The 27022-nt window shown below is 40.3% G+C and overlaps 1 protein-coding gene across 1 annotated transcript in view; it reads left to right on the top strand.

The window, feature by feature from the left end:
* The first annotated feature begins 2181 nt into the window (after window positions 1–2181).
* The window catches only part of LOC133662310 (sentrin-specific protease 3-like), a 50295-nt gene continuing 25454 nt past the window's right edge, over window positions 2182–27022 (top strand). Inside the window, exons 1-8 of the mRNA XM_062066199.1 lie at window positions 2182–2509; window positions 8054–8179; window positions 16834–17538; window positions 20506–20619; window positions 20725–20836; window positions 22466–22613; window positions 22690–22737; window positions 22813–22890. Of these exons, the coding sequence (XP_061922183.1) occupies window positions 8092–8179; window positions 16834–17538; window positions 20506–20619; window positions 20725–20836; window positions 22466–22613; window positions 22690–22737; window positions 22813–22890 (1293 nt within the window). The 5' untranslated portion in view covers window positions 2182–2509; window positions 8054–8091. The remainder of the gene's footprint in view (window positions 2510–8053; window positions 8180–16833; window positions 17539–20505; window positions 20620–20724; window positions 20837–22465; window positions 22614–22689; window positions 22738–22812; window positions 22891–27022) is intronic.

The raw sequence follows: 27022 nt of genomic DNA, 5'->3' as shown, positions 1-27022 counted from the left end.
ATCCAATACAAAAATCTCTGTTTTCATTTCAAAATTCCACAGTATTCTGGACATCTGTGTTGGTGAATCTTTTGCAATTTGTTTAATGAACAATGGAGACTGCAAAGAAGAAAGCTGTAGGTTGGATCGGTGTATTAGCGGCTGGCTGTAGCAACACAACCAGGAGGATTTACTTGGATAGCAGACGCGCTAGCCAACGCTAGCCGCCGACCGCACGGATGATCAGGTGAAGTCCTTCGTCCTTCCGTCGATCGCTGGAACGCAGGTGAGCACGGGTGTTGATGAGCAGATGAGGGCTGGCTGGCGTAGGTGGAGCGCTAATGTTTTTATCATAGCTCTGTGAGGTCCCGTTGCTAAGTTAGCTTCAATGGCATTGTTAGCAACAGCATTGTTAAGCTTCGCCAGGCTGGAAAGCATTAACCGTGTAGTTACAGGTCCATGGTTTAATAGTATTGTTGATTTTCTATCTATCCTTCCAGTCAGGGACTTATTTGTTTTGTTTCTATATGCAATAAAGCCTGATGCTATCACGTTAGCTCAGTAGCTAAAGTGCGTCACCGATGTATTGTCGTGGAGATAAAAGTCACTGTGAATGTCCATTTCGCGTTCTCGACTCTCATTTTCAAGAGGATATAGTATCAGAGGTGGTTTAAAATACAAATCCGTGATTCACAATAGAAAAAGGAGAGAGTGTGGAATCCAATGAGCCCTTGTACCTAAGTTAAGGTCAGAGCGAAAAAAGATACGTTCTGCACTGCACGCTAGTCCTTCACTTTCACGTTCCTCATCCAAGAATCTTTCATCCTCGCTCAAATTAATGGGGTAATCGTCGCTTTCTCGGTCCGAATCTCTCTCGCTGCTGGTGTAAACAATAGGAAAATATGAGCAATCCTTCCCCCGGTGTCGTCACGCTACGTCCGGTAGGGGCAAGGCTTTTTTTATCAGAGACCAAAAGTTGCGAACTTTATCGTCGTTGTTCTATACTAAATCCTTTCAGCAAAAATATGGCAATATCGCGAAATGATCAAGTATGACACATAGAATGGACCTGCTATCCCCGTTTAAATTTTAAAAAATTCATTTCAGTAGGCCTTTAACCTTGTTGGAGGTACCAAACCCCACCAGTTTCATATGCACATTCACTTCTTTAGTGAAAAATAAAATGTTGTATTTTTTGAAATTCAAGACAAAGTTATATGTTTTTGGTAACACTTGAGTATGGGGAACATATTCTAAGTAACAAAGACTTAATTTAGAGTTATTTGGTTAGGGTTAGGGTTAGAGGGTTAGGGCCAGGGTTAGAGGGTTAGGGTTATAATAAGGCCATGCCGAATAAGGCATTAATAAGTACTTAATAATTACTAGTATAAGAGCCAATATGTTACTAATTTGCATGTTAATAAGCAACTAATTAATGGTGAATATGTTCCCCATACTAAAGTGTTACCATGTTTTTTTACTGGTGCACAAAATGAACCGTGCATGAACATCACCTTGTTCAAAGAACAAAACCAACACAGTGCATAAACTCACAACAAATGACACACCTGCAAATCAGTCTGACTTCTGCTGTTGCCGTATCCGTAATACGCCGATAGGGAGAAGTTTTTATATACACGATGAGTCGGGTGTGTCTTGACCTCCGCCGAACCCCTGAGCCCGAATCACCGAACCCAGGTTAAGAACCACTGCGCACTACATGTTAACGTCAAGCGGCGGTGTGTCTGCGTGTTTATCCGAACCGTGGAAGAAAGTGACGGCTGACAACCAGCTATTTCTGGTCCTCAAATTCATCCTGCAGGGCCGCGATCCGATGTTATCCAAAATCACAAGAGCGTCCACAGTTCTGCTGGCATCCTCCGATCATTGCCCAAAGAATGAGTCCATCATTCCCAGTGAAAAATCAATGATTCAAACAGCCTTTTTATTTCAATATTTTATATAAATAAATAAACAATGTTGATGTTTTGTTGGGCTTGACGTTAGCGCCCTTTTTTTCTAGGTTAATCCTTCCTCATTTTACCCATTTTAACATATACTTTTTTTCCATTCAGTGTTTAGACAGTTAAAAGTCAGCACATGAAATATTCATTAAATCGACGTATTGCGTGAGTTTGACCAACTATACACGCTAGTAACACGTTAATGTTACGAAAAATGCTGTTTCCTCGCCAACGTATATGACGTCATTGCTGTGCGACGGACGTCGGAAGACAGTTGCCGTCGTCGTTGTGTCTTCTTAGCGCGCTCGGCATATATAAATGTTGTCCTTTTAATGGTTATAAAGTCACATTTTCTATCCTGCTACATGTTGAAGTCAAGCGGCGGTGTGTCTGCGTGTTTATCCGAAGCGTCGAAGACACCCGACGAAGAAAGCGACGGCTGACAACCATTCAATGAAAGTGTTAGCATCACATTAGCATTTTTAGTTAACGACAATATCTCGCCGCATTTGACGCTCGGCTCTGCTTCCAAGCGGATTTATAATTAATACTCGTTCTTTCAAACGGTAAGTAACATTCAAACATACGTGCCTATAAAGGTTGAATGCGGCGTTTGATTGAAGTGTGCAACACACTAGCTAGCGACAACACGGCTAACCGGCAGCTAGCGTGCTAATGCTAACTCTTTTAATTGTTCTCTTTTAATTCATTCATGTTTTGCTGGTGAAATCTGGGAATAAAATCGTCGAAGCTCCTTCACGTTCGGAATAAGACAACGCGAGTTAGCTGACGTTTACAAATGTTCGTTTTTTTTTAATAATCAGCCGTTAGCCTGCTAGATTCGTTGTTAATGTTGTAGACTATTTACACTGTAGACGCTTTACATACACTTGTGAAGAACATAATGTCATGGCTGTCTTGAGTTTACAATAATTACTACAACTCTTTTGTGATAGAGTGATTGGAGCACATACATACTTGTTGGTCACAAAAAACATTCCATGAAGTTTGGTTCTTTTATGAATGTATTATGGGTCTACTGAAAATGTGACCAAATCTGCTGGGTCAAAAGTATACATACAGCAATGTTAATATTTGCTTACATGTCCCTTGGCAAGTTTCACTGCAATAAGGCGCTTTTGGTAGCCATCCACCAGCTTCTGGTTGAATTTTTGACCACTCTTGACAAAATTTGTGCAGTTCAGCTAAATTTGTTGGTTTTCTAACATCGACTTGTTTCTTCAGCCTTGTCCACACGTTTAAGTCAGGACTTTGGGAAGGCCATTCTAAAACCTTCATTCTAGCCTGTTTTAGCCATTCATTTACCACTTTTGATGTGTGTTTGGGGTCATTGTCCTGTTGGAACACACAACTGCGCCCAAGACCCAACCTCCGGGCTGATGATTTTAGGTTGTCCTGAAGAATTTGGAGGTAATCCTCCTTTTTCATTGTCCCATTTACTCTTTGTAAAGCACCAGTTCCATTGGCAGTAAAACAGGCCCAGAGCATAATACTACCACCACCATGCTTGACGGTAGGTGTGGTGTTCCTGGGATTAAAGGCCTTACCTTTTCTACTCCAAACATATTGCGGGGTATTGTGGCCAAACAGCTACATTTTTGTTTCATCTGACATCACATGGACAAAGATAAGACCCATCCATCCATCTTCTTCCACTTATCCGAGGTCAGGTCGCGGGGGCAGCAGCCTAAGCAGGGAAGCCCAGACTTCCCTCTCCACAGCCACTTCGTCCAGCTGTTCCCGGGGGATCCCGAGGCGTTCCCAGGCCAGCCGGGAGACATAGTCTTCCCAACATGTCCTGGGTCTTCCCCGTGGCCTCCTACCGGTCGGACGTGCCCTAAACACCTCCCTAGGGAGGCATTCGGGTGGCATCCTGACCAGATGCCCGAATCACCTCATCTGGCTCCTCTCGATGTGGAGGAGCAGCGGCTTTACTTTGAGCTCCCCCCGGATGGCAGAGCTTCTCACCCTATCTCTAAGGGAGAGCCCTGCCACCCGACGGAGGAAACTAATTTCGGCCGCTTGTACCTGTGATCTTGTCCTTTCGGTCATAACCCAAAACTCATGACCATAGGTGAGGATGGGAACGTAGATCGACCGGTAAATTGAGAGCTTTGCCTTCCGGCTCAGCTCCTTCTTCGCCACAACGGATCGATACAGCGTCCGCATTACTGAAGACGCCGCACCGATCCGCCTGTCGATCTCACGATCCACTCTTCCCTCACTCGTGAACAAGACTCCGAAGATAAGACCTTCTGGAGGAAAGTTCTGTGGTCAGAGGAAACAAAAATGTAGCTGTTTGGCCACAATACCCAGCAATATGTTTGGAGAAGAAAAGGTGAGGCCTTTAATCCCAGGAACACCTAACCTACCGTCAAGCATGGTGGTGGTGGTATTATGCTCTGGGCCTGTTTTGCTGCCAGTGGAACTGGTGCTTTAAATGGGACAATGGAAAAGGAGGATTACCTCCAAATTATTCAGGACAACCTAAAATCATCAGCCCGAAAGTTGGGTCAAGGGCGCAGTTGGGTGTTCCAAAAGGACAATGAACCCAAACACACGTCAAAAGTGGTAAAGGAATGGCTAAGTCAGGCTAGTATTAAGGTTTTAGAATGGCCTTCCCAAAGTCCTGACTTAAACATGTGGACAATGCCTCACCTTTTCTCCACCAAACATATTGCTGGGTATTGTGGCCAAACAGCTAAATTTTTGTTTCATCTGACCACAGAACTTTTCTCCAGAAGGGCTTATCTTCGTCCATGGGATGTCATGGCTAAATCAGGCTAGAATGAAGGTTTTAGAATGGCCTTCCCAAAGTCCTGACTTAAATGTGTGGACAATGCTGAAGAAACAAGTCCATGTCAGAAAACCAACACATTTAGCTGAACTGCACCAATTTGGTCAAGACAACGTGAGTTAACTGACGTTTACAAATGTTAGATTTTTGATAATAATCTGCTGTTAGCCTGCTAGATTCTGAGTTAATGTTGTAGACTATGCTAACGAAGCTATAATGGAATGTTATAGACGTAGCCTAGCATGCTGGTATAGATCTTAAGCGCCTTATGTACAGTCGTGGTCAAAAGTTTACATACACTTGTGAAGAACATATCGTCATGGCTGTCGTGAGTTTCCAATAATTTCTACAACTCTTATTTTTTTGTGATAGAGTGATTGGAGCACATACTTGTTGGTCACAAAAAACATTAATGAAGTTTGGTTCTTTTATGAATTTATTATGGGTCTACTGAAAATTTGACCAAATCTGCTGGGTCAAAAGTATACATACAGCAATGTTAATATTTGGTTAAATGTCCCTTGGCAAGTTTCACTGCAATAAGGCGCTTTTGGTAGCCATCCACAAGCGTCTGGTTAAATTTTTGACCACTCTTGACAAAATTGGTGCAGTTCAGCTAAATGTGTTGGTTTTCTGATATGGCCTTGTTTCTTCAGCATTGTCCACACGTTTAAGTCAGGACTTTGGGAAGGTAATTCTAAAACCTAAATTCTAGCCTGATTTAGCCATTCCTTTACCACTTTTGACATGTGTTTGGGGTCATTGTCCTGTTGGAACACCCAATTGCGCCCAAGACCCAACCTCCGGGCTGATGATTTTAGATTGTCTTGAAGAATTTGGAGGTAACCCTCCTTTTTGATTGTCCCATTTACTCTCTGTGAAGCACCAGTTCCATTGGCAGCAAAACAGGCCCAGAGCATAATACTACCACCACCATGCTCGACGGTGGGCATGGTGTTCCTGGGATTAAAGGCCTCAACTTTTCTCCACCAAACATATTGCTGGGTATTGTGGCAAAACAGCTACATTTTTGTTTCATTTGACTGCAGAACTTTCCTCCAGAAGGTCTTATCTTTGTCCTTGTGATGTCATGGCTAAATCAGGCTAGAATTAAGGTTTTAGAAAGGCCTTCCCAAAGTCCTGACTTAAACGTGTGGACATTGATAAAGAAACAAGTCCATGTCAGAAAACCAACAAATTGAGCTGAACTGCACCAATTTTGTCAAGACAACTCGAGTTAGCTGACGTTTACAAATGTTAGTTTTTTGATAATAATCTGCCGTTAGCCTGCTAGAATCAGAGTTAATGGTATAGACCAGGGGTCCCCAACCTTTTTTGCACAAGGGACCGGTTGAATGTAGGCATTATTTTCTTTGACCGGCCTTCCACATGTAAGAATAAGTGCATGGAGAATGAATACATGAAAAAACTCACCATAACATTCAATTAGTGTGAGCCCCTGGCCTTTTCCCTTTGCAAAAAAGCTCTCCATAGACTTTTTTGCTCATTTTTGTTAGTAGTAGGCTTTGTTTTGGCTTTAGTATCTGATGGGTTATAGGTGATACATCACCTTTAAGGACAAGAGCATGGATATACAGTATAAGAAAGCTAGAAATACTTGACATTAGTTCCAATAGATTTCTAAAAGTTATGTATTCATATTTTGTGCAATATTTCATACATAAATACACTAATGATAGCTTTTTTGGTCCGATTTTACATGTGCAAATATATCCGTTATTGCTAACTGCTTGTGTAATAGGAATTATGTGCAATAATTCCAGCACTTTAACTTACTAGGCCAAAGGAGATGGGTATTTATTTCCTTCAGCACAATTATTATATGCAACAATTTCGCACTTCTCCATCTGCCTCATGCACATGAGGTCCTATGGTCACTTTATTCCTGATCTGCCCTGATCTTAGGTCATTAACCTGCCGCGCACTGCAGATGGAACCTAAGTGTTGGCTACGATTTGAAGTGAAGTGAATTACATTTATATAGCGCTTTTTCTCAAGTGACTCAAAGCGCTTTACATTGTGAAACCCAATATCTAAGTTACATTTAAACCAGTGTGGGTGGCACTGGGAGCAGGTGGGTAAAGTATCTTGCCCAAGGACACAACGGCAGTGACTAGGATGGCGGAAGCGGGGATCGAACCTGCAACCCTCAAGTTGCTGGCACGGCCGCTCTACCAACCGAGCTATACCGTCCCAAGATTTGAAACCTTTACATATTATATGTTTATTAATGTGCATTGTCCCATGTAACAAATATAGCAAATGGCAACTTCCTATTAGGAGGTTTATAATACATCAATGAACAAGCTTATTGGTGTGTCTGGTGGGACTGGCCAAAGTTAAGTAGTAGAAAATGCGGTTTGTTATAAATTATTTAATGTCTCTGTGCGGCCCGGTTGCAAATGCGTCACGGATCGGCGCCGGTGGTTGGGGACCACTCGTATAGACTATGCTAACGAAGCTATAATAGTATGTTATTGACGTAGCCTAGCATGTGTTATAGATCATAAGGGTGTAGTGCTTTACCTAGCTGTTGATGAATGATAACACAATAGTATAGAAACAGTTTAAGGTAAAACCATCACTAATGTGTTTAGTTTAGTCTTTATTTGACGGGACAATGCACTGAGACATTAAGCTCAAAGACAGATATGTTATGCAACAGATTATAGCTAAATAGCTAACTTCCATCTGCAGTCCCTGGCTACCTAAATTAAAGGGATACAAAAATCATGCAATAAAATTATAAGATTAAAATTATACTATGGCATGTAATCAAATTAAGAAAAGTCATAAAATGCCCTTTCATTGACACCTATCATTTACATCATAACACAGACAATACATGCTCTTGTTCACATCTGTCATCAGTCATACCAAAGACTATAAAAATGGGACCCATAACCTCCCTGCTTGGCACTCGGCAACAAAGGGTTGGAGTTGGGGGTTAAATCACCAAAATGATTCCCGGGCGCGGCGCCGCTGCTGCCCACTGCTCCCCAAGGGGATGGGACAAATGCAGAGGACAAATTTCACCACATTTAGTGTGTGTGACAATCATTGGTACTTTAATCTTTAATTTGTAAAAACAACCATAATTTTAACAGACACACCTCAAAGTTTATAACAAAATGTTCTGATGCGTAAATATAATACACATTAGGTTGACATGTCAAACAAACATAGTGCCCACCTCAGTGACCGTGTGAGCAGCTTTGATTGCTCCAAAGCCACTTTTTAACGTCAATTCGGTGGTCATGTTGTGTTTTAGGTGACGCGCTGGCGCAGGTTGCAGGGTGTCCGTGGAGAATGCGAGATAGTGGCGGTAGCCTGACCCAGAACCGCTGGCAGGGAGATCTGGGTCTGACCGCTGTCGGCCAGGACGATACTGGAGGAGGTACGCTATTTTATTTTGTCTTAACGGGGAATTCATAATGGATCATATAGTGATATGTACGTATATGACTCTAGAAGATGTTGCGGTGTTCAAGGGGCCATGAAAAGAGATTTTGGTGGGGTAGTTACCTGGTTGGACACCTGTGTTTGAGAAAGCATTATAAAAAGTCTCAAATAGAAGCCTCGTTTTTGCTTCCTTCTGAATTTATTTTTGTTACGCAGACTTTTCATTTCAAACATAGTTTCTTTATACAGTACAAGCCAAAAGTTTGGACACACCTTCTCATTCAATGCGTTTTCTTTATTTTCATGACTATTTACATTGTAGATTGTCACCGAAGGCATCAAAACTATAAATGAACACATGTGGAGTTATGTACTTAACAAAAAAAGGTGAAATAACTGAAAACATGTTTTATATTCTATCCATCCATCCATCCATTTTCTACCGCTTATTCCCTTCGGGGTCGCGGGGGACGCTGGAGCCTATCTCAGCTACAATCGGGCGGAAGGCGGGGTACACCCTGGACAAGTCACCATCTCATCGCAGGGCCAACACAGATAGACAGACAACATTCACACTCACATTCCCACACTAGGGCCAATTTAGTGTTGCCAATCAACCTATCCCCAGGTGCATGTCTTTGGAGGTGGGAGGAAGCCGGAGTACCCGGAGGGAACCCACGCAGTCACGGGGAGAACATGCAAACTCCACACAGAAAGATTCTAGTTTCTTCAAAATAGCCACAGCTGATTACTGTTTTGCACACTCTTGGCATTCTCCCGATGAGCTTCGAGAGGTAGTCACCTGAAATGGTTTTCACTTCGCAGGTGTCATAGTTTTGATGCCTTCAGTGACAATCTACAATATAAACAGTCATGAAAATAAAAACCTCATTGAAATGAGAAGGTGTGTCCAAACTTTGGTCCTGTACTGTATATTTATTCATATTTTATCAGATTAATTTCCCTTAATGGGGTCTAATTATGCAAAACCAACTTGTCTTATCTGTTGGGACTTAACCATCTGAGAGTCCCATAAAGTCCCCAAAAATTTCAATCCAAGCGTAGAGGCATGGCGGAGATATTTATAAAACAGTCTTGCCTTCTTCCAAATTTTCTCCAAACGCGCCATTTAGAATTTAACACTTTAGTGAGATATTTTGCCTTGGTCACGTCAGTGGATATCTCCATTTATGATAAAGGTTTACCCCGAAGAGCTTTGCACGAGTCCGACATTTTTATTCGGTTGCAGGTCAAAGTTATCAATGAGTTCCTTATTTTTCTCTATCCTCTTCTCGTAGGTCAGACTTGCTCGTAATATGCACATGCATTATTAAATCCTCCGCATGTAGTTCTAATTTATAGCTGTCAATAGACTCAATATGGAATCTCCGAAAAACTACAACATGGCTGATGGGTTGGAGATGCAGTCGAAGGGGGCTTGGCCTGAAAGAGGGCTTCGGCACATAAATAAGACCGCCCAACAGACGGCACATTCTGAATAGACAGACAAGCGGCATGAAGAAGGTTTGTAAAACATAATCTACCATATTTTCCGGACGATAAGGCGCACTTAAAATCTTTTTTTTTCTTAAAACTCGACAGTGCGCCTTATAACCCGGTGCGCCTAATGTAAGGAATAATTCTGATTTTGCTTACCGACCTCGTAGCTATTTTATTTAGTACATGGTGTAATGATAAGTGTGACCAGCAGATGGCAGTCAAACATAAGAGATAATCTATATTGCCAAAAGTATTTGACCACCCATCCAAATGATGAAAATCTGGTGTCCTAATCACTTGGCCCAGCCACAGGTGTATAAAATCAAGAACTTAGGCATGGAGACTGTTTCTACCAACATCTGTGAAAGAATGGGCTGCTCTCAGGAGCTCAGTGATTTCCAGCGTGGAACTGTCATAGGATGCCACCTGTGCAACAAATCCAGCCGTGAAATTTCCTAGCTCCTAAATATTCCAAAGTCAACTGTCGGCTTTATTATAAGAAAATGGAAGAGTTTGGGAACAACAGCAACTCAGCCACCAAGTGGTAGGCCAAGTAAACTGACAGAGAGGGCTCAGCGGATGCTGAAGCGCATAGTGCAAAGACTTTTCGCACAGTCAGTTGCTACAGAGCTCCAAACTTCATGTGACCTTCCAATTAGCCCACGTACAGTATGCAGAGAGCTTCATGGAATGGGTTTCCATGGCCGAGCAGCTGAATCTAAGCCATACATCCAATGCAAAGCGGCGGATGCAGTGGTGTAAAGCACGTCACCACTGGACTCTAGAGCATTGGAGACACCTTCTCTGGAGTGATGAAGCACGCTTTTCCATCTGGCAATCTGATGGACGAGTCTTGGTTTGGAGGTTGCCAGGAGAACGCTACATTTCAGACTGCATTGTGCCGGGTGTGAAATTTGGTGGAGGAGGAATTATGGTGTGGGGTTGTTTTTCAGGAGTTGGGCTTAGCCCCTTAGTTCCATTGAAATGAACTTTGAATGCTCCAGGATACCAAAACATTTTGGACAATTCCATGCTCCCAACCTTGTGGGAACAGTTTGGAGCGGGACAAAGCAAGGTCTATAAAGACATGAATGAGAGTCTGGTGTGGATGAACTTGACTGGCCTGTACAGAGTCCTGACCTGAACCCGATAGAACACCTTTGGGATGAATTACAACGGACACCGAGAGCCAAGCCTTCTCGACCTGTGACCTCATCAATGCACTTTTGGAAGAGTGGTTGAAAATTCTATAAACACACTCCGCAACCTTGTAGACAGCCTTCCCAGAAGAGTTGAAGCTGTAATAACTGCAAAAAGTGGACCGACATCATATTGAACCCTATGAGTTAGGAATGGGATGGCACTTCAAGTTCATATGTGAGTCAAGGCAGGTGGCCACATACTTTTGGCAATATAGTGTATGAGTAGACTGCAATATAAAGGCAGTCACACACACAAGAGATGCGTGTAGACTGCATTATGACTCAAGTAAATAACACCAACATTTTACATGTTCCATTGAAAATATAGAACATTACAGACGGCGCTCAAAAATCTATCAAAATGTTTTAGTATGACTTTGGTAAGGTATGAAGCCGCACCGCTTGATGGATTGTACTGTGCTTCAACATGCGAGTATTAATTATGGTGTGTGTATAAGGTAAGACATATTACCTGCCGTTTTGTCTCGCAATATGCAAAAGCAACTTTTCTTACCTTCTGGTACCTGCTGATCTGTATTTGGGATCTGCATAAATACGGAACATTTGCGCACGACCACCTTTGTAGTCTGTGCCAACTCCGTAGTCCATTTTCTCTATCTTCTTGTTATGGGACATTCATCCTCCGCTGTTGCCATTTCTAATATAAAGTAGTGTAAAGTTCTTACTTATATCTGTCAGTAAACTCTCCATGAAAGCGCTAAAACATACCGATGTAGTGAGTTCACATTATTCACCTAAGGAACTTAAGTTTTTAGAGAGTTCCGGTCGGACGGTTTTTCACGGGACACATTTCCGGAAATGTGTCCTGTGAAAAGCCGTCCGACCGTTGTTGTTTCCGGATGAGAAGATTCTGCTCCATTATCGATTTAAGTAAAGTCTGAATGTCATTAAAACAGTTAGCTCCATCTTTTGACACTTCTTCCACTCCCGTCCTTGCACGCTACACCGTTACAACAAAGATGACGGTGAGAAGACGCTGCCGAAGGTGAGCCACGTAAATAAGACCGCCCACAAAACGCTGCATCCTGAAGCGACTGTCAGAAAGCGGCTTGATGATCTCTAAAACATATTTTATGCAACATTTTAACCAAAGAACCACCATTACATGTTATGTAGACCACAAGAAAGTGTTTTCCATTTAGAAAAAAATAATATGACCCCTTTAATGCCCCCTATAATCTGGTGCGCCTTATATATCAAAAATAGACCATACATCGGCAGTGCGCCCTATGGTCCGGAAACTATGGTACTCAATATATGGAGCAGCGTGGCTGGGTTGGCGAAGCGGCCGTGCTGATCCCCGCTTTTGCCATTCTAGTCACCACCGCTGTGTCTTTTTGGCAAGACACTTTACCCACCCGCTCCAAGTGCTTTAAATGTACCTTAAAGATGTAGATAATGGGTATCACTATGTAAAGGGCTTTGAGTTTCTAGAGAAAAGCGCTGTACAAAAAAACATTTCAGTTGTTTGTGTGAGAGCGTTTCAGTAGTGTATGTACAGTAAGAGGTAATTCTGAATAATGTCCCTCGCGGCCCCTCATATTTTTAGACCAACTTTGAGACTGCATGTGTATATGTGCTCGCAATCTGCGGGTAAGTGCGTGTGCACTATAAGTTTTGGAATGCCATCCATTTTTTATGGCAGTCTAATAATTTGTATTCAATATGTTTAGTATTTGTGAAAAAAGATTTTCTATTTTCTTTTTAAAGTGTCAAATATGTGCTTGTAAACCACTAATGGTAACATAAGCTCGTCGGGGTTCTTGTCACAGTATTTTCCGGACCACAGGGCGCACCGGAGTATAAGGTGCACTGCCGATGAATGGTCTATTTTCGATCTTTTTTCATATGCAGGGCGCATTAAAAGGAGTCATATTATTATTATTATTATTTTCAGAATTGAAAACATTTCCTTGTGGTGTACATAACATGTAATGGTGGTTCTTTGGTCAAAATGTTGCATAGATTGTTTTACAAATCATCTTCTAGCCGCTTTCTGTTTCTGTTTTGTGGGGGTCTTATTTACGTGGCGTCTTCTACCCGTCATCTTTGTTGTAGCTGTGTAGCGTGCAAGGACGGGAGTGGAAGAAATGTCAAAAGATGAAGCTAACTGTTTTAATGACATTCAGACTTTACTTCAATCAATAACGGAACAGCATCTCCTCATCTGCCGGAAATGTGTCCCGTGAAAAACCGTCAGACTCCGGTTCCTTGGGTGAATAATGTTAACTCACTAGACCGGTATGTTTTAGAGCTTTAATGGCAGATATAAGTAAGAATTTTACACTACTTTATATTAGAAATGGCAACAGCGGAGGATGAATGTCCCATAACAAGAAGATGGAGAAAAAGAAGAAGCTTATTGTCTACGGTGTCGAACTTAATGCAGATCCCAAATAAAGATCAACAGGTACCAGAAGGTAAGAAAAGTTGCTTTTGCGTAATATTGCGATACAAAACGCCAGGTAATATGTCTTACCTTATACACACACCACAATAATACTCGTATGTTGAAGCACAGTACAATCCATGGAATGGATAGCTTACCAAAGTCCTACTAAAACATTTTGATAGAGTTTTGAGCTCCGTGTGGAATGTTCTATATTTTCAATGGAACATATAAAATGTTGGTGTTTACTTGAGTCATATTGCAGTTTACACGTATCTCTTATGTGTGACTGTCATTGTATTGCAGTCTACATGCATCTCTTATGTTTGACTGCCATCTAATGGTCACACTTATCATTACACCATGTACCAAATAAAATAGCTTCGAGGTTGGTAAGCAAAACCAGAATTATTCCTTACATTAGGCGCACCGGGTTGGTTATAAGGCGCATTGTCAAGTTTTGAGAAAAAAGATGGATTTTAAGTGCGCCTAATAGTCCGGAAAATACGTCATATCCTTTTTTTTTTTACTTTAAGCAAGTTGCAATGAGACCCTTTTAACTTTTACAACTTATAGTTCGTGCTCAAGTGCCTTGAATTTCCCCCTGCCTCTCACTCTAAGTGATTTACACACATGAAATGTCACGAAACCACTACCGTCATTTCCATCATTTCCTCCCTTTGTATGTCCTCTTCTCGATTGCCTGTTTTTCTACAGTGGTTGCTGTATATTTTTTTATCTATTTAGTTAGTGATCATGTTTGTTCATGCAAGATTTCAGTCTTGTAGGAGTAGAGACTGTCTTGGATGTGGAACAGAATCCTTATGAGGGTGGTGTACCATGTTGGTATTATCGTTGCACACCACACTAAAATAAACTGCTCAGTGCCTGATTTTTTTTTTGCATGTGGAGTCTGTAATAGATGACACATCTCTTCAGTTTATTGAGCTGTAGACCTGAGCCAATAATTGATAGGTCAGTTAATTGAACGATAAATTTAAAATGAAATTGATAACTTTTCCAGCCTTGATAACCGCTATGTGCATGCGTTTTTGTGTCCTGCAAGAGCGGTCACTCTTTGTATCCCATTTCAGCAGCTGTGGGCGTTTGAACTACATGCACATAAACTGTAATCATGATGACCGCAGTAAACTCCCTGCGATTAGTATTACTGTATTAAATTGAAATTATTAGTAACCACACATTGATACATTTATGGGCTGACTAGCGTTAACTTGCCAGCTAGCGTAAATGCGAACATGAAAACAAATCGATAGTAAAACAGTGTTTCCCATAAACTGCCAAGATACCTGTGGCGGTGGGGGCGTGGCTATTGGCGTGGCTATGGGCGTGGTCACCATGACATCATCGAGTAATTTGCATAATTTACTGCAATGATATGATTTTCTCTAAAAAGTCTCAAAAAATGTATACTTACTAATTAATAATAACAGTTTTGTTTTAAACGTCCATCCATCCATCCATCCATCCATCCATCCATTTTACAATATAATTACAACACTTTATGTACATATTTATATACAGATTTGAACAATAAGTTATTCACTGAAATATATTTATTAATTGTGGTTCTTACAAAAAATATATCTTATAAAAATATAAAAGCTAAAATGTCTCTTAAAGCTCTGCCCCTTTAATTAGTGCATACTAAATAATTTAACTTTAGCCTACTACTACAACCATATTATTTACCAGCAACATAAAGTGAAACAGAGGCAGAGGTGTCCTGCCACAGTCAGTAAAAAATAAACAGAAAACAGTAGTGGTGGTAGATAGACACACTGGTAAAAAGAAAATCAATCAGCGTGACTGTATAAAAAATACTGGATACTGGACACTGCAGGTGAAGTTTCCTATATTCCTGTTATTTCTTGTGAGGGAATTAGGTATAAATGAATTATGGATACAAACAAGCAAGTAAACAATTAATGGCCATTCACATCTTATTTGAATAAAGTGCAAACAACACTTTAGGTTAAATTAACAATATAGAAGAAACACTTTCTGCTCACATTTTCATCATTCAAGCAATGTTCAATGAAACTACATTAAGCAACATTTTAAGAGGAGCTTTACCTGCTAAATAAAGTTCAACATCTGTTCTCTGTCCTGGCGTCCGCCATGGATGACAGTGCCCCAGATGTGTGGAGGCATGTATGCTCCCTCATCCCTGTTGATGGTGTTGGCCCCTAGCTTCCTAATTTACTTTGCCTCCTTCTTCCCCCTCCTGTACTTATTTGTTTCTGATGAAATGACTTCTTGTGTTTCCCAAGTCTGCGTCAACGTAATTTGCTCCGCCGTCACTTCTGTTGTGTCTTTTGTGGCTTACATTTGTGTTGCAGTTTTATATTTTTGTATTGTCGTTTGTCTTTGTGGCTTTTGCAATCGTGCTGTAGCTGAAAGTTTTTGTGTTGTAATTATTGATATTGTCCTGTGGCGTTTGTTTATGACCTTTCTCGGCCACCGTAGCTATTTGCCATTTTTTTTTAAATAGACTTAACATATATCGTCCTTATTTTTAAAAGTGATAAACTTCATATAAAGTCAGTCGTTCTTAAATCCATTGTTTTCCTTTTTACTAGTATCGATAAAATCAATCGATTCCCTTTTAAAACACTGTTGGATCAATATCTATCTTCCGAAAGGAAAACTTGCCGAGAACATTTTGATATTGTTAAAATTTAGGAATATAAATCGATATATCAGTCAATCATTACACTCCTACCCAATTTGTATTTATAAAAACAATTCTCAAACGTTGACAAATTATAATGGAAGAACATAAACCTATTCAAACACACAAATTATAATAATAATATGGCTTTTATAAAGCCTGAACAAAATGTTTGTTTTCTCTGCCAAGAAAGTATATTGCGTGTCTATTTATTTTATTTACAAAAAGAAAAATACAACTTGGTTCAAAGATTTTGCTGAGTGTAAATACTTTTTGAGCACATTTAACAATTCCGCAATAATAACTGTGATAATTTAGGTCACGCTAACTTTATTTGAGGGTCCCCCAGCCCCTCCTTAACGAGACCGAACCTATTTTATTGCTTTTGGTCATGATTTTTCTTCAAGTGCAAAATTTAGCTAACAGTATATTTTATTTTGTTTTTTTATGTAACTTGGATATTTAATAGTGGCATCCCAACTACAATGTTAAGGTTTACAAGAACTAACCTACATTAATATTATGTAATATCAATACACCCGTGGTTAATTTGGTCCTCAAAATAATGTTGACAATTATCGGCAATAATTTGTAGGTCAATATATTGTTATGCAAAATGTGTTATCGACCGAGGTCTAATGAGATGTTTTCTGAGAAAAAACAACAAATATATATTTTTGTACTTTTTAAAAATTGTTAAATATATATTTTTATATTTGCCTTAATTGCAAGGTAATTCAAGACTAAGGAAGTTATCGTAATGCATTTTATTATTTAATATTTCATATTCAAGTTATTTAAATGTACAATTAAAATGAATGCGCCCTTTCTCTGCCTTGTAGGTGGCATCCCAGGAGACCACCTCATCGTCCCAGTTTCGGACCACAGCATTCCCAACCCGATGCACCTCCGGCTGGGCCAGAAGGAAAAGGTGTGGCGGGGAGAGTTTGTTGAGGAGGAGGAGGGGGAAGAGGAGGAAGAAGAAGAGGCGAAAGAGGAGAGGATCGGCTGGCTCGAGGCTATAGGTGTCGATGAAGACCACCCCAAACTGAACGTAGGCAGCGCCATTGAGTTTGAGGGGGATTGTTGGGAAGATAACGTGGCGGAAGAAGAAGAGTATGACGGAGAGCAAGCGGCTGTTGCTGAATCGAACTTCCCAGACTTTCCCTCCCAGTCCACCCAATACCCGAACTTTGCACCGTCACAGACGCAAGATGATGACACCCTGCTTGTGGATGAGGCATTTTCCCAGGATAGGACAGGAGGACGCCACTTCCAGTCCCGCCACAATGGGTTCGGCACTATGAGGCGCTCCCGCCACCGTTTAAGACTTCATGGCGGCATTGGATTCCGGCTCAGCCAGAACTGGAAGAACTGGCGGCAGCGGGCCCAGTGGGCGCACTTCCTGGGTCTGCGATGGAGCCTCAAACGGAAGTACAATTTTTACGGAAAACACAGAAGGGTCAAACAATACCGGGTATCTCCTGACGCAGACTATGAAGACAACTGCAAGATTTCTGACGCAAGGTTCACACAGGCGGGCAGAGGTAAGGAATTTACTATTAGATTATGTTTGTTTGTTCTGCTCATTAATCTTTTTTTTCCAACTTTGTCTGCATCATTTAATTGGGAAAAAAAATTCCTGTGACGTAGAAAACTGCTTTTGTAGATTTTGTCAAAACGCCAGAAATAACAAGCTAACATTGTCCCATCGCCTCAATCCATGTCAGTAACGTTTATACAAAACAGTGTTACGGGAAAAGGTGGGAAAAGACAAGAAGACACAGTACATTGGGCTGGGCGATATGGACGAAAAAGTATATCTCGATATATTTTTACTTAAATTCAATAATATATCTCGATATATTTTCTGGTCAAAGTATACATATAAAGATATTCATTTTGAGCGAAATTCACTGAAATTGAAGTGAATGACAACTGTACTGTAAACAGTCAGTGGCACTTTTATTAACCCAGTTAGTCAAGATGGGTATTAACAGCACATAAAATTAACTGTTTTAGTAGTACAGAATGATATAACATTAATAAAAGAGAAATATATTATTTCTACGTAAATTAAATAACACAGCTGTGCAAACAATACAAAATGTATCAAACTCAGATAAAAAATAAATTTGCAGGCACTTTTTAATTCTCAGTGGACGATGTAATGGACTGTTACACATGTACAGTTCTGGTCAGCGCCAAGTAAAGTGACTTAATTGTGCAGCTATGATCTTCCTCACTTCGGCATACAATTGTTGGCAACTCAAACAGTTTTATAGGGGCGGTTGGTAGAGTGCCCATGCCAGCAACTTGAGGGTTCCAGGTTCGATCCCCACTTCTGCCTTTTAGTCACTGCCGTTGTGTCCTTGGGCAAGACACTTTACTCACCTGCTCCCAGTGCCACCCACACTGGTTTAAAAATGTAACTTAGCTATTGGGTTTCACAATGTAAAGCGCTTTGAGTCACTTGAGAAAAGCGCTATATAAATATAATTCACATCACTTCACTTTTGATTTGGGCTTACATGGTACACAACTCAAATTAATGTTTTATCCAGATGCATACATTTGTCCAAATATGGCCAAGTAGACACATTATGGGTTTCCTGGACGTCGTCTGCATCGCTAAAAGAAAAATCTAAAGAGAATCCCTCTGCCATCTTCCACTAGTTTTTTTAATATATATATCGCCCGCTTGAACATTCCCTCTTCTCTTCTGCAACTCTCTTGTCGTCATTTGGGATGTCTGTTGTGATTTCCCTTCCTGGTTCGATGACTCTGATTGGCCTGTCCCTAATGTTTTGCCTTAATGTCAACCAATCGTAACTCGGCATAGTAAACAACCAACCAATCATGGATGTTCTTATACGTGCTTGCACGTCTTGAAAGGAGGAAGGGGAGGGTTTTAGTAGCCCATGGATTGTGAGAGGGGGTGGGAAGCGGGGAAGAACAAGGAACACAACAAATAAGTGGTTCGGTCATTTTAACGTGAAATAAATTATATCGATTGTACGATGTTTTTTTACTTCATATCTTGTTTAAAAATATATCGATACATCTTACAAACTCGATAAATCGCTCAGCCCTAACAGTACGAATTGTAAGTTTGTTGCTGTATTGGTCTGTCTTTCCCACCCTTTTTTTCCATAACACAGTTTTGCATTAATGGAATGGAATTTAACTTTGTCATTGCACTTAAAAGGTACAAGATATGTTTTCAGTATAGAATAGAATAGAAAGTACTTTATTGATCCCTGGGGGAAATTCAGCACAACAGTTCGCTCACAATAGACAATAACAATAACAAATAATATAATATATATATAATATATTATATATATAATATAGAATATATGAATAATATAAATATATTCTACATATATTCCACATTTCAGTGCAGTCAAGAAGGAACATATGCATTATACAGTCTGATGGCTGTCGGTATGAAGGACCTCCTGTGTTTTTCCGTGTTGCATTTTGGGAGTCTGAGCCTTTCACTGAACGTGCTCATTCTGTCCGCAAGGTCCGAGTGTAGTGGGTGGGAGGTGTTGTCCATAATGGCTAGGAGTTTTGCGAGACTTCTCCTATCTGACACCACCGCCAGAGAGTCTAGCTCCACTCTCACCATGTTACTGGCCTTCTTTACCAGCTTGTCCAGTCTATTTGCGTCCCTCGCTCTCAGCCCGCTGCCCCAGCAGGCCACGGCGTACAAGAAGGCGCCCGCCACCACCGACTCGTAGAACATCTTCAACAACAGTATAACCTGTCGAGAACAGACATACAGTAGACAGTGATCAACATAACAGGAAGACTGATTGATCGCCACAACGACGGCGCCCCGTAGAAAGGTAGGGAAAATAGGTAAATATGGGGCTTAGGATGTAAAAAGACAAATCCCAAACTTAGCTCCTATGGGGGGAAAGATGCGTATGTTTGTATGTAAGCCTGAAGTCGCTTGTGTCATGACTTTAGTGCTCACAGAGTGTTACCGCCATAAAACAGCCAGTCAGTCCAACAAAAGTCAACAAACAGGTGTATGTCCATGAAAGACGAGGAAGGAATTTGGATCTTCTTCGCTACACTGTCCTCTGTGGGAGCCTTACGGCAACGACCTTGCCCTTGCCAGCGGAAACACACAATCCAAATTAGAATGTTTGTGTTCAAGCGAGTGAAAACAAATTCAAACGTCATTCCCTGTCAGAGAATACTCAGATTTTTCTACCATTTAATCAGAATTCTGATACCGAAAAAGCGGGAGAAAAAATCAGACAAAACCCCATGACACAGAAAAAAAGTTAACCCTTGTAGCTTTCGAAGAGGCGCTGCGGGAAATATCAGGTTTGTTTTATCTCCTTTGCCAAATCCTTGTCAGTGACACTGATACAAAACAGTGTTACTTGCAGAAAAGGGACAAAAAAGGCATGTATGACTTTTATATATATATATGTGTATATTTATTAGAGAAATAAGGCATTTATGACTTTTTTCTCATCATTTTTTCCCGACAGACAAACCAAGAGGCGGAATTTCTCCCAACAGACAAGGGGACAGAGGCAGACTGGAACTCGAGGACAAACCAGCGGAGCCTGCGCTTTCTGGAGAACAAATGAGCTGTGTAACTGGTGCGAGTCCATTAGCACAGGAATTACTATTGGCATTAGCACCGTTGCGGTCAACGCTAATACCTGGTGGGAGTATCACACCGTTCTTTATTGTTCACACTCTAGGTATTCTTGAAGAATCGCTGCAGAAGTATGGCAGTTTGATACCGGTCCACGTCGAAGACATTGCGGAGAGGCTTCAAGACATCTTTGACGATAACTTTTCCCAACCGCACAGGTTAGAAACGCCCCATAAGGTTATGGAACTGTACCAAGCATAAAACAGGACACGTTTTTTATTTGTTGTAAAAGCTGATATTTTCCCACAACACTGATTTGTTTAAATGGCGTGCATGCGTGCGTATCTATATACACATATACCCCAAAAGAGACGAGCGGTAGAAAATGAATCCGACCCCTTTAAATGTTTCACTCTTTGTTTCATTGCAGCCATTTGCTACAGTCAAGAGTTCATTTTATTTTTCATTCATGTCCAATCAACACCCTATCTTGACAGAAAAAAACTAATGTTGATTTTTTGGACAATTTATTTAAAACAAAAAACTCAAATCACATGTACTTAAGTATTCAGAGTAGACCCTTTGCACAATACTTTTGTTGATGCACCTTTAGCAGCAATTACTGCCTCAAGTATTTTAGAGTGCGATGCCACAAGTTTGGCACACCTATCTTTGGGCAGTTTCGCCCATTCCTCTTTGTAGCACCTCTCAAGCCCCATCAGATTGGACGGGAAGCGTTGGTTTTCATCCGAGATGTCTCTGTATATTGCTACATTTATCTTTCTCTCTATCCTCACTAGTCTCCCAGTTCCTGCTGCTGAAAACAACCCCCACAGCATGATGCTGCCACCACCATGCTTCACTGTAGAGATGCTATTGGCCTGGTGATGAGCAGTGCCAAGGTTTCCTCCAAACATGTTGCCTGGCATTTAGGCCAAAGAGTTAATGATAATTAATAATTTTGTTTTTCATGGTCTGAGAGTCTTTCAGATTTATTTTGGCAAACTTTTTACTAAGAAATGTCTTCCGTCTGGCCACTCTAACATACAGGCCTGATTGGTGGTTTGCTGCAGAGATGGTTGTCCTTCTGGATAGTTCTCCTCTCTCCACAGAGGAATGTTGTAGCTCTGACAGAGTGACCATTGGGTTCTTGGTCACCTCCCTGACTAGACTAAGATGAATGCAGCAATGTACAGAGACATACTGTATGAAAACCAACGCTTCCCATCCAACCTGATGGAGCTTGAGAGGTACTGCAAAGAGGAATTAGAGAAACTTCCCAAAGATAGGTGTATCAAGCTTGTGGCATCATACTCAAAAATACTCAAGGCTGTCATTGCTACCAAAGGTGCATCATCATCAAGGTTTGCCCACACATGGGACATGGGAAGGTGTCGGTTGCTCTGGCTTAGCACATGCAAACGTCTGTTTTCTGCTGCATAGGGCCCTGTTGTGACTTTGCTTTGTCAAGTTAGAAGGGTAGGCAAACGACTTCCATGTACTGGCCTGAGGGACACTATATGGCAGTCCTGGAATATCTTCTTCTGCCCTCCAAACTGTGCAATTGCCTTGACGCAGTTCGCCATGTTGCAGCTGATTTGAAAGTCGGTTGTCAGGCATTCTGAAAATATGACCACAGAAACTGGAAAACTGCCAAGTCGCTATCCTCATAGGAAAATCGCAAAAAAAAAAAATTCTGTGTTGCTTATTTGTCATCAAGATGTAAAAAGTCCAGAAAATGTAGGGTTTTACAAGCTTTACAACAATACAAATGATAGGGCAGTCACTACTTGTGACACACCTTAAAGTCTAATATAGTTTCTGTTTATGGACGTTTTACTCTGTAGGAAAGCAGTGGTCCAACACTTAATACAATCCTTCCAGCGTTCCTCCGGATCCACTCTGGCCAAAACGTTCCGAGTCAACTACAAACGCCATGTTCTGACCATGGATGACCTTGGTACTCTGTATGGGCAAAATTGGCTCAACGATCAGGTAGGATGAGCTAATGCACCATTATGCAAGTACAGTAGTCATGTCAAGGGTGTCATATTGCCATCCTTTTTTCCAGATTATGAACATGTATGGCGACTTGGTCATGGATTCGGTTCCAGAAAAGGCTAGTAGAATGTTATTTAAATCTTTTGTTGTAGCATTTATTATTGTCATCTCTGTCTTCTTTTTCCTTTTTCAGGTTCACTTTTTCAACAGCTTTTTTTACGATAAGCTAAGGACGAAAGGTTATGACGGAGTCAAGCGGTGGACGAAAAACGTAAGTATGGTCATTGTTTATATACGCTACTACTGATGCAATTCTTGCCGATAGTAGTGATCGCAACAATTACACTAAAGTTACAGAGTGTGGGCCCCTATGGACTGTTTTGAGTTTACAATTAATTCCGATCACATTGAGTTTTTCTCCCAACATTGTAACCCTTCTAGGATTACATCTAGGGGTGTCCCAATCCGATATTATTATTATTATCATCGGGTATCTGCCCGATATCAGCAAAAAAACAGGTATCATCCGATCGGTTTGCATTTAAAATCTCAGATTTAAGCGGCCTTGGAGCACGTTTACTTGTGTAAAGCTGTGTAAGTTAAATTTCCTCCACACAAAGGTGGTCTTTTCTTGTCTTTTAGTGAAGTCATTTTATAAAATGTAAACAATGTAGGTTTTACTGTTGCAGGGTTTCCCCCAGCTTGAAATCTACATGTGAGGTGTGACATCATCATATAATTTGCATAATAGTTGATGGTGCATATATATATTAATGCTAAAAATAATGTACATACATTTCAGTTCAGTTTCAGTTTATTTCGAACATGCATATGATACAATGAAATGCATCACATATTTCCAGTTGTTCCATTACAGCACGTCCGAAAAGGAGTGGGAAGAAGCAGAGCTTATTTTATCCTACCCCTTTTCATACCATAGCAATGATAAATAAATAATATACCATAGTAAGTACGGTAAACAAATATTAAATACATAAATAATCTTTATCTCAAAAAAAGAAAGAGGGTTCAAGATGTTCATCATAATTATTGTTCTGTGTAATTTGTGAACACTTGTAGTTTGAACAGTCTCTTAAAATGAATCATATTGGTGCTTTTTTTGATTTCTTTGGTTAATCCATTCCATAATTTAAGTACACATACGGATATGCTAAATGTGTCAAGTGTTGTATGGGCATACAAATGTTTTAAATTAGATTTTCCTCTTTTGTTGAGAATAATTGTTGTACATTCTTGGGTAGCAGTTTATAGTTTGCTTTGTGCATAATTTTAGCTGTTTGCAAATGCACCAAATTGTTGAATTTCATTATTTTTAATTCAATAAATAAAGGGTTTGTGTGTTCTCTTTATCCAACATTATGTATTATTCTAATTGATCTTTTTTGTAACACCGTTAGTGAATAAAGTGCACATTTGTAGTTGTTTAGAAAAAGGTCTGTTATTAGTAATTAGGATTAAAATATTATTGTAATATCGTTTTGCTCTATTTTTATAATAGTTATTGTACAATGTAACACCGGCTGTACACCAGTGGCAGCTGCTGGTCATTCAAGTACGGGAAGCTATTTTTCGGCAACTCTTTAAACATGAGTACAGTCTCCAATAACATAAAATATATATACATGCTCGCTTTTACAAACAAAACTTCACTTAAAAAAATATATAAATATCTCCATATCAACAGGAACAACGGAATGAAAGTTGAAAAATGCTTTGGCAGTGAGCATCCGCCCAAGCCGCCAGCCGCTGGAGCTAAGGGGCAGCGAAGGGGCTGAGCGGGCAGAGCCTTGTCTTAGTGCTGAGGCTCCAGACACTCGCGTGCGTCTTACGGTTGATCGAAGTTTTTCATTGGCCACATTTTCTATGCATCACTAGTCAATAATGCTGGAATAATATAGGCTATAAATCCATTCATACAATATATTACTTTAAATTGTTTCCACATAAAAAAATTCTCATTTTTTTAGGTGTGGCAGCTTCAATTTAGCCGTGGCGCCAGGTCACGATCAGTTACATATTGGTGAAACCCTGCTGTAGGCTAGGAGCTAGCAGCTACTGTACACAGCAACTAAACACACAAAATAGAACACAAACTAGACATACAGAATAAGTCTCCATAATCAAACAATTTTGCTGACTGAAACACGGCATTTATCAATATAAACAAGTACAGTTGTATCAAAACTGAGAAGTAGTTTGAGGTACGAGCTGTCTCGGCTTTTTGTTATGCTTTGAGTTGTGAGCACAATTTGAGTTAACAGCCTCATCGCCACCGGTTAAACTTAGTGGATGTATTAAATGTCAAATGAAGCCCATAAGATCCACCCCAAAACATCAAGTCTTACTTGCCAGCAATTGCTTATAGCTGCAAATTGTCATATCTCAGTTTACCAACCATGGTAACGTAAAAAGCAAGTGTGAAGAACAGTGCTGAGAAGTAGCGGTTGGTATGAAATAATAAATACCAACTTGGCGAGGCAGTTCGAGCTTAGCAATTCTAGTCTAAAGTCGTCAGACTCGGCACCATACTGTGCTAGCAAAGACATTAAACTAGGGCTTGACACAATGGCAAAAACAATCATCTTAATTTTTTTGTATCATTCGATCTTGATTATCACAATTTTTGTATATTGTTTTAACCCGTCTGTTTTAAAGCATCTGTACTAAAAGGTAAATAGTAGGGATGTCCGATAATGGCTTTTTGCCGATATTCCGATATTGTCCAACTCTTAATTACCGATATCAACCGATACCGATATATACAGTCGTGGAATTAACACATTATTATTCTTAATTTGGACAACAAGGTATGGTGAAGATAAGGTTCTTTTAAAAAATAAAAAATAAATAAAAAAAAGTCAATTTACCAAAACTGTATTTATTAAACAGTTTTTAAGAAGTGGCACAAACATTCATGTCATTTCCAAAACAGAAAGTGCAAGATTGTCAGAGACATTTTAAAACAAGCTATTAGTGCATTTTGGTGCATGATGTCACTAACATGACATATCAAAACAACACTAAATTAAAGTGCACTTTTTGTACAGAACGCCACTACAATAGTTTAAAACAAATAAAGTGCACTTTTGTGCATGATGTCACACAAGATATTTCAATAACTGTCAAATAAAAATGAGCTGCATAATAGGAAATCAAATAGTGTATGTCCTTTGCTATGTGGTAGGTTCCTGCGGACGTTATCTCCTTCTGTTTTAGACAGTTTTTTTTCATACGGTGTTGATGTGGAAATGGTTGCTTGGGCATTTTGTGAGTGTGGCACCAGGCGAGATGTTGACAAGCAGAGTTTCAAGCACTCTTCATTCTCTAGCGGGTGACTTTTCAAATGATGCTACATTAGTAGAGCTGCTACTTTTTGTAGTAACGCTTTTGCCGCATACTTGACATATTACGGTTGTCTGTTCAACATCTTCCCGCTTGAAGCCATACCACCGCCAGACCCCGTGCTGTTTTTCTTGGAATTAATTCTTCCTTCATTTGTTACCAGATTCACACCTTCTTTTTCCCTCGTATTACCACTCGCACCGCTCCGCTAGCACCACAGCTAACGTTACCCAAGTCTCTACCTCTCTGCTGCGCGAGGGTGTATGACCTTGCATGTGCGACAGTATGTGACTTATGTAAGGAGGTGCACTTGTTTTATGTCTCTGTGAGAAGGACAGACAAGAAAGACTGAGAAGAGCCTGTAGTGTAATGTCCGCAGCTAAAAGCAACTGCGTGAGAACGTATACGCGAATAAACGTTGATTGATTGATTGAATATCACGATATAGTAATTTTCTATATCGCACAGAGACAAACCCGCGATATATCGAGTATATTCGATATGTCGCCCAGCCCTAAATAGAGCTAACGATTAGTTCAACATTTTATTAACATACTGAGTAGTTAACAAAGCTAATTATATAAGAAATAAAGAAGTAAAGTATATTGTCATTGCAACTTTTGGCATGTACTGAAAGATTAAAAAGTCCATAAATGCAGTGCAGCAAAAACGTACATTCAATAGGCTAAAATCCAGGTATAAAGAAAACACAGTAACATTATAATGAACCAACAAATTCCTTAAGTTTACATGCTTTCAAGTAAAAGACAGCACACACAAGGATGCATCAGTCGTCATCTCAACACTGGTGGCTAAGCGATAGTATTACAAGCTGTCAGGTTTTAGTTAACTTACCAATGTAGATGTTTAGAACGCTACAATGCATCAGCCAACAGGCTAACATGAGCAGCAGTTTCGCATGGCTTTTACACAACAAAGAGTTACCAAATTTGCACAAAAAAAAGCTGATTTGACCATCTAACCGAATAAGTCATTTGGGGACCTTTCGGCTCTATATTTTGGAGTTAGTTTCGTAGTTT

This window comes from Entelurus aequoreus, linkage group LG12 (genome assembly GCF_033978785.1).
Source record: "Entelurus aequoreus isolate RoL-2023_Sb linkage group LG12, RoL_Eaeq_v1.1, whole genome shotgun sequence".
NCBI classification, from domain to species: Eukaryota; Metazoa; Chordata; class Actinopteri; order Syngnathiformes; family Syngnathidae; genus Entelurus; species Entelurus aequoreus.
This window is presented reverse-complemented; position numbering and strand designations above follow the sequence as displayed.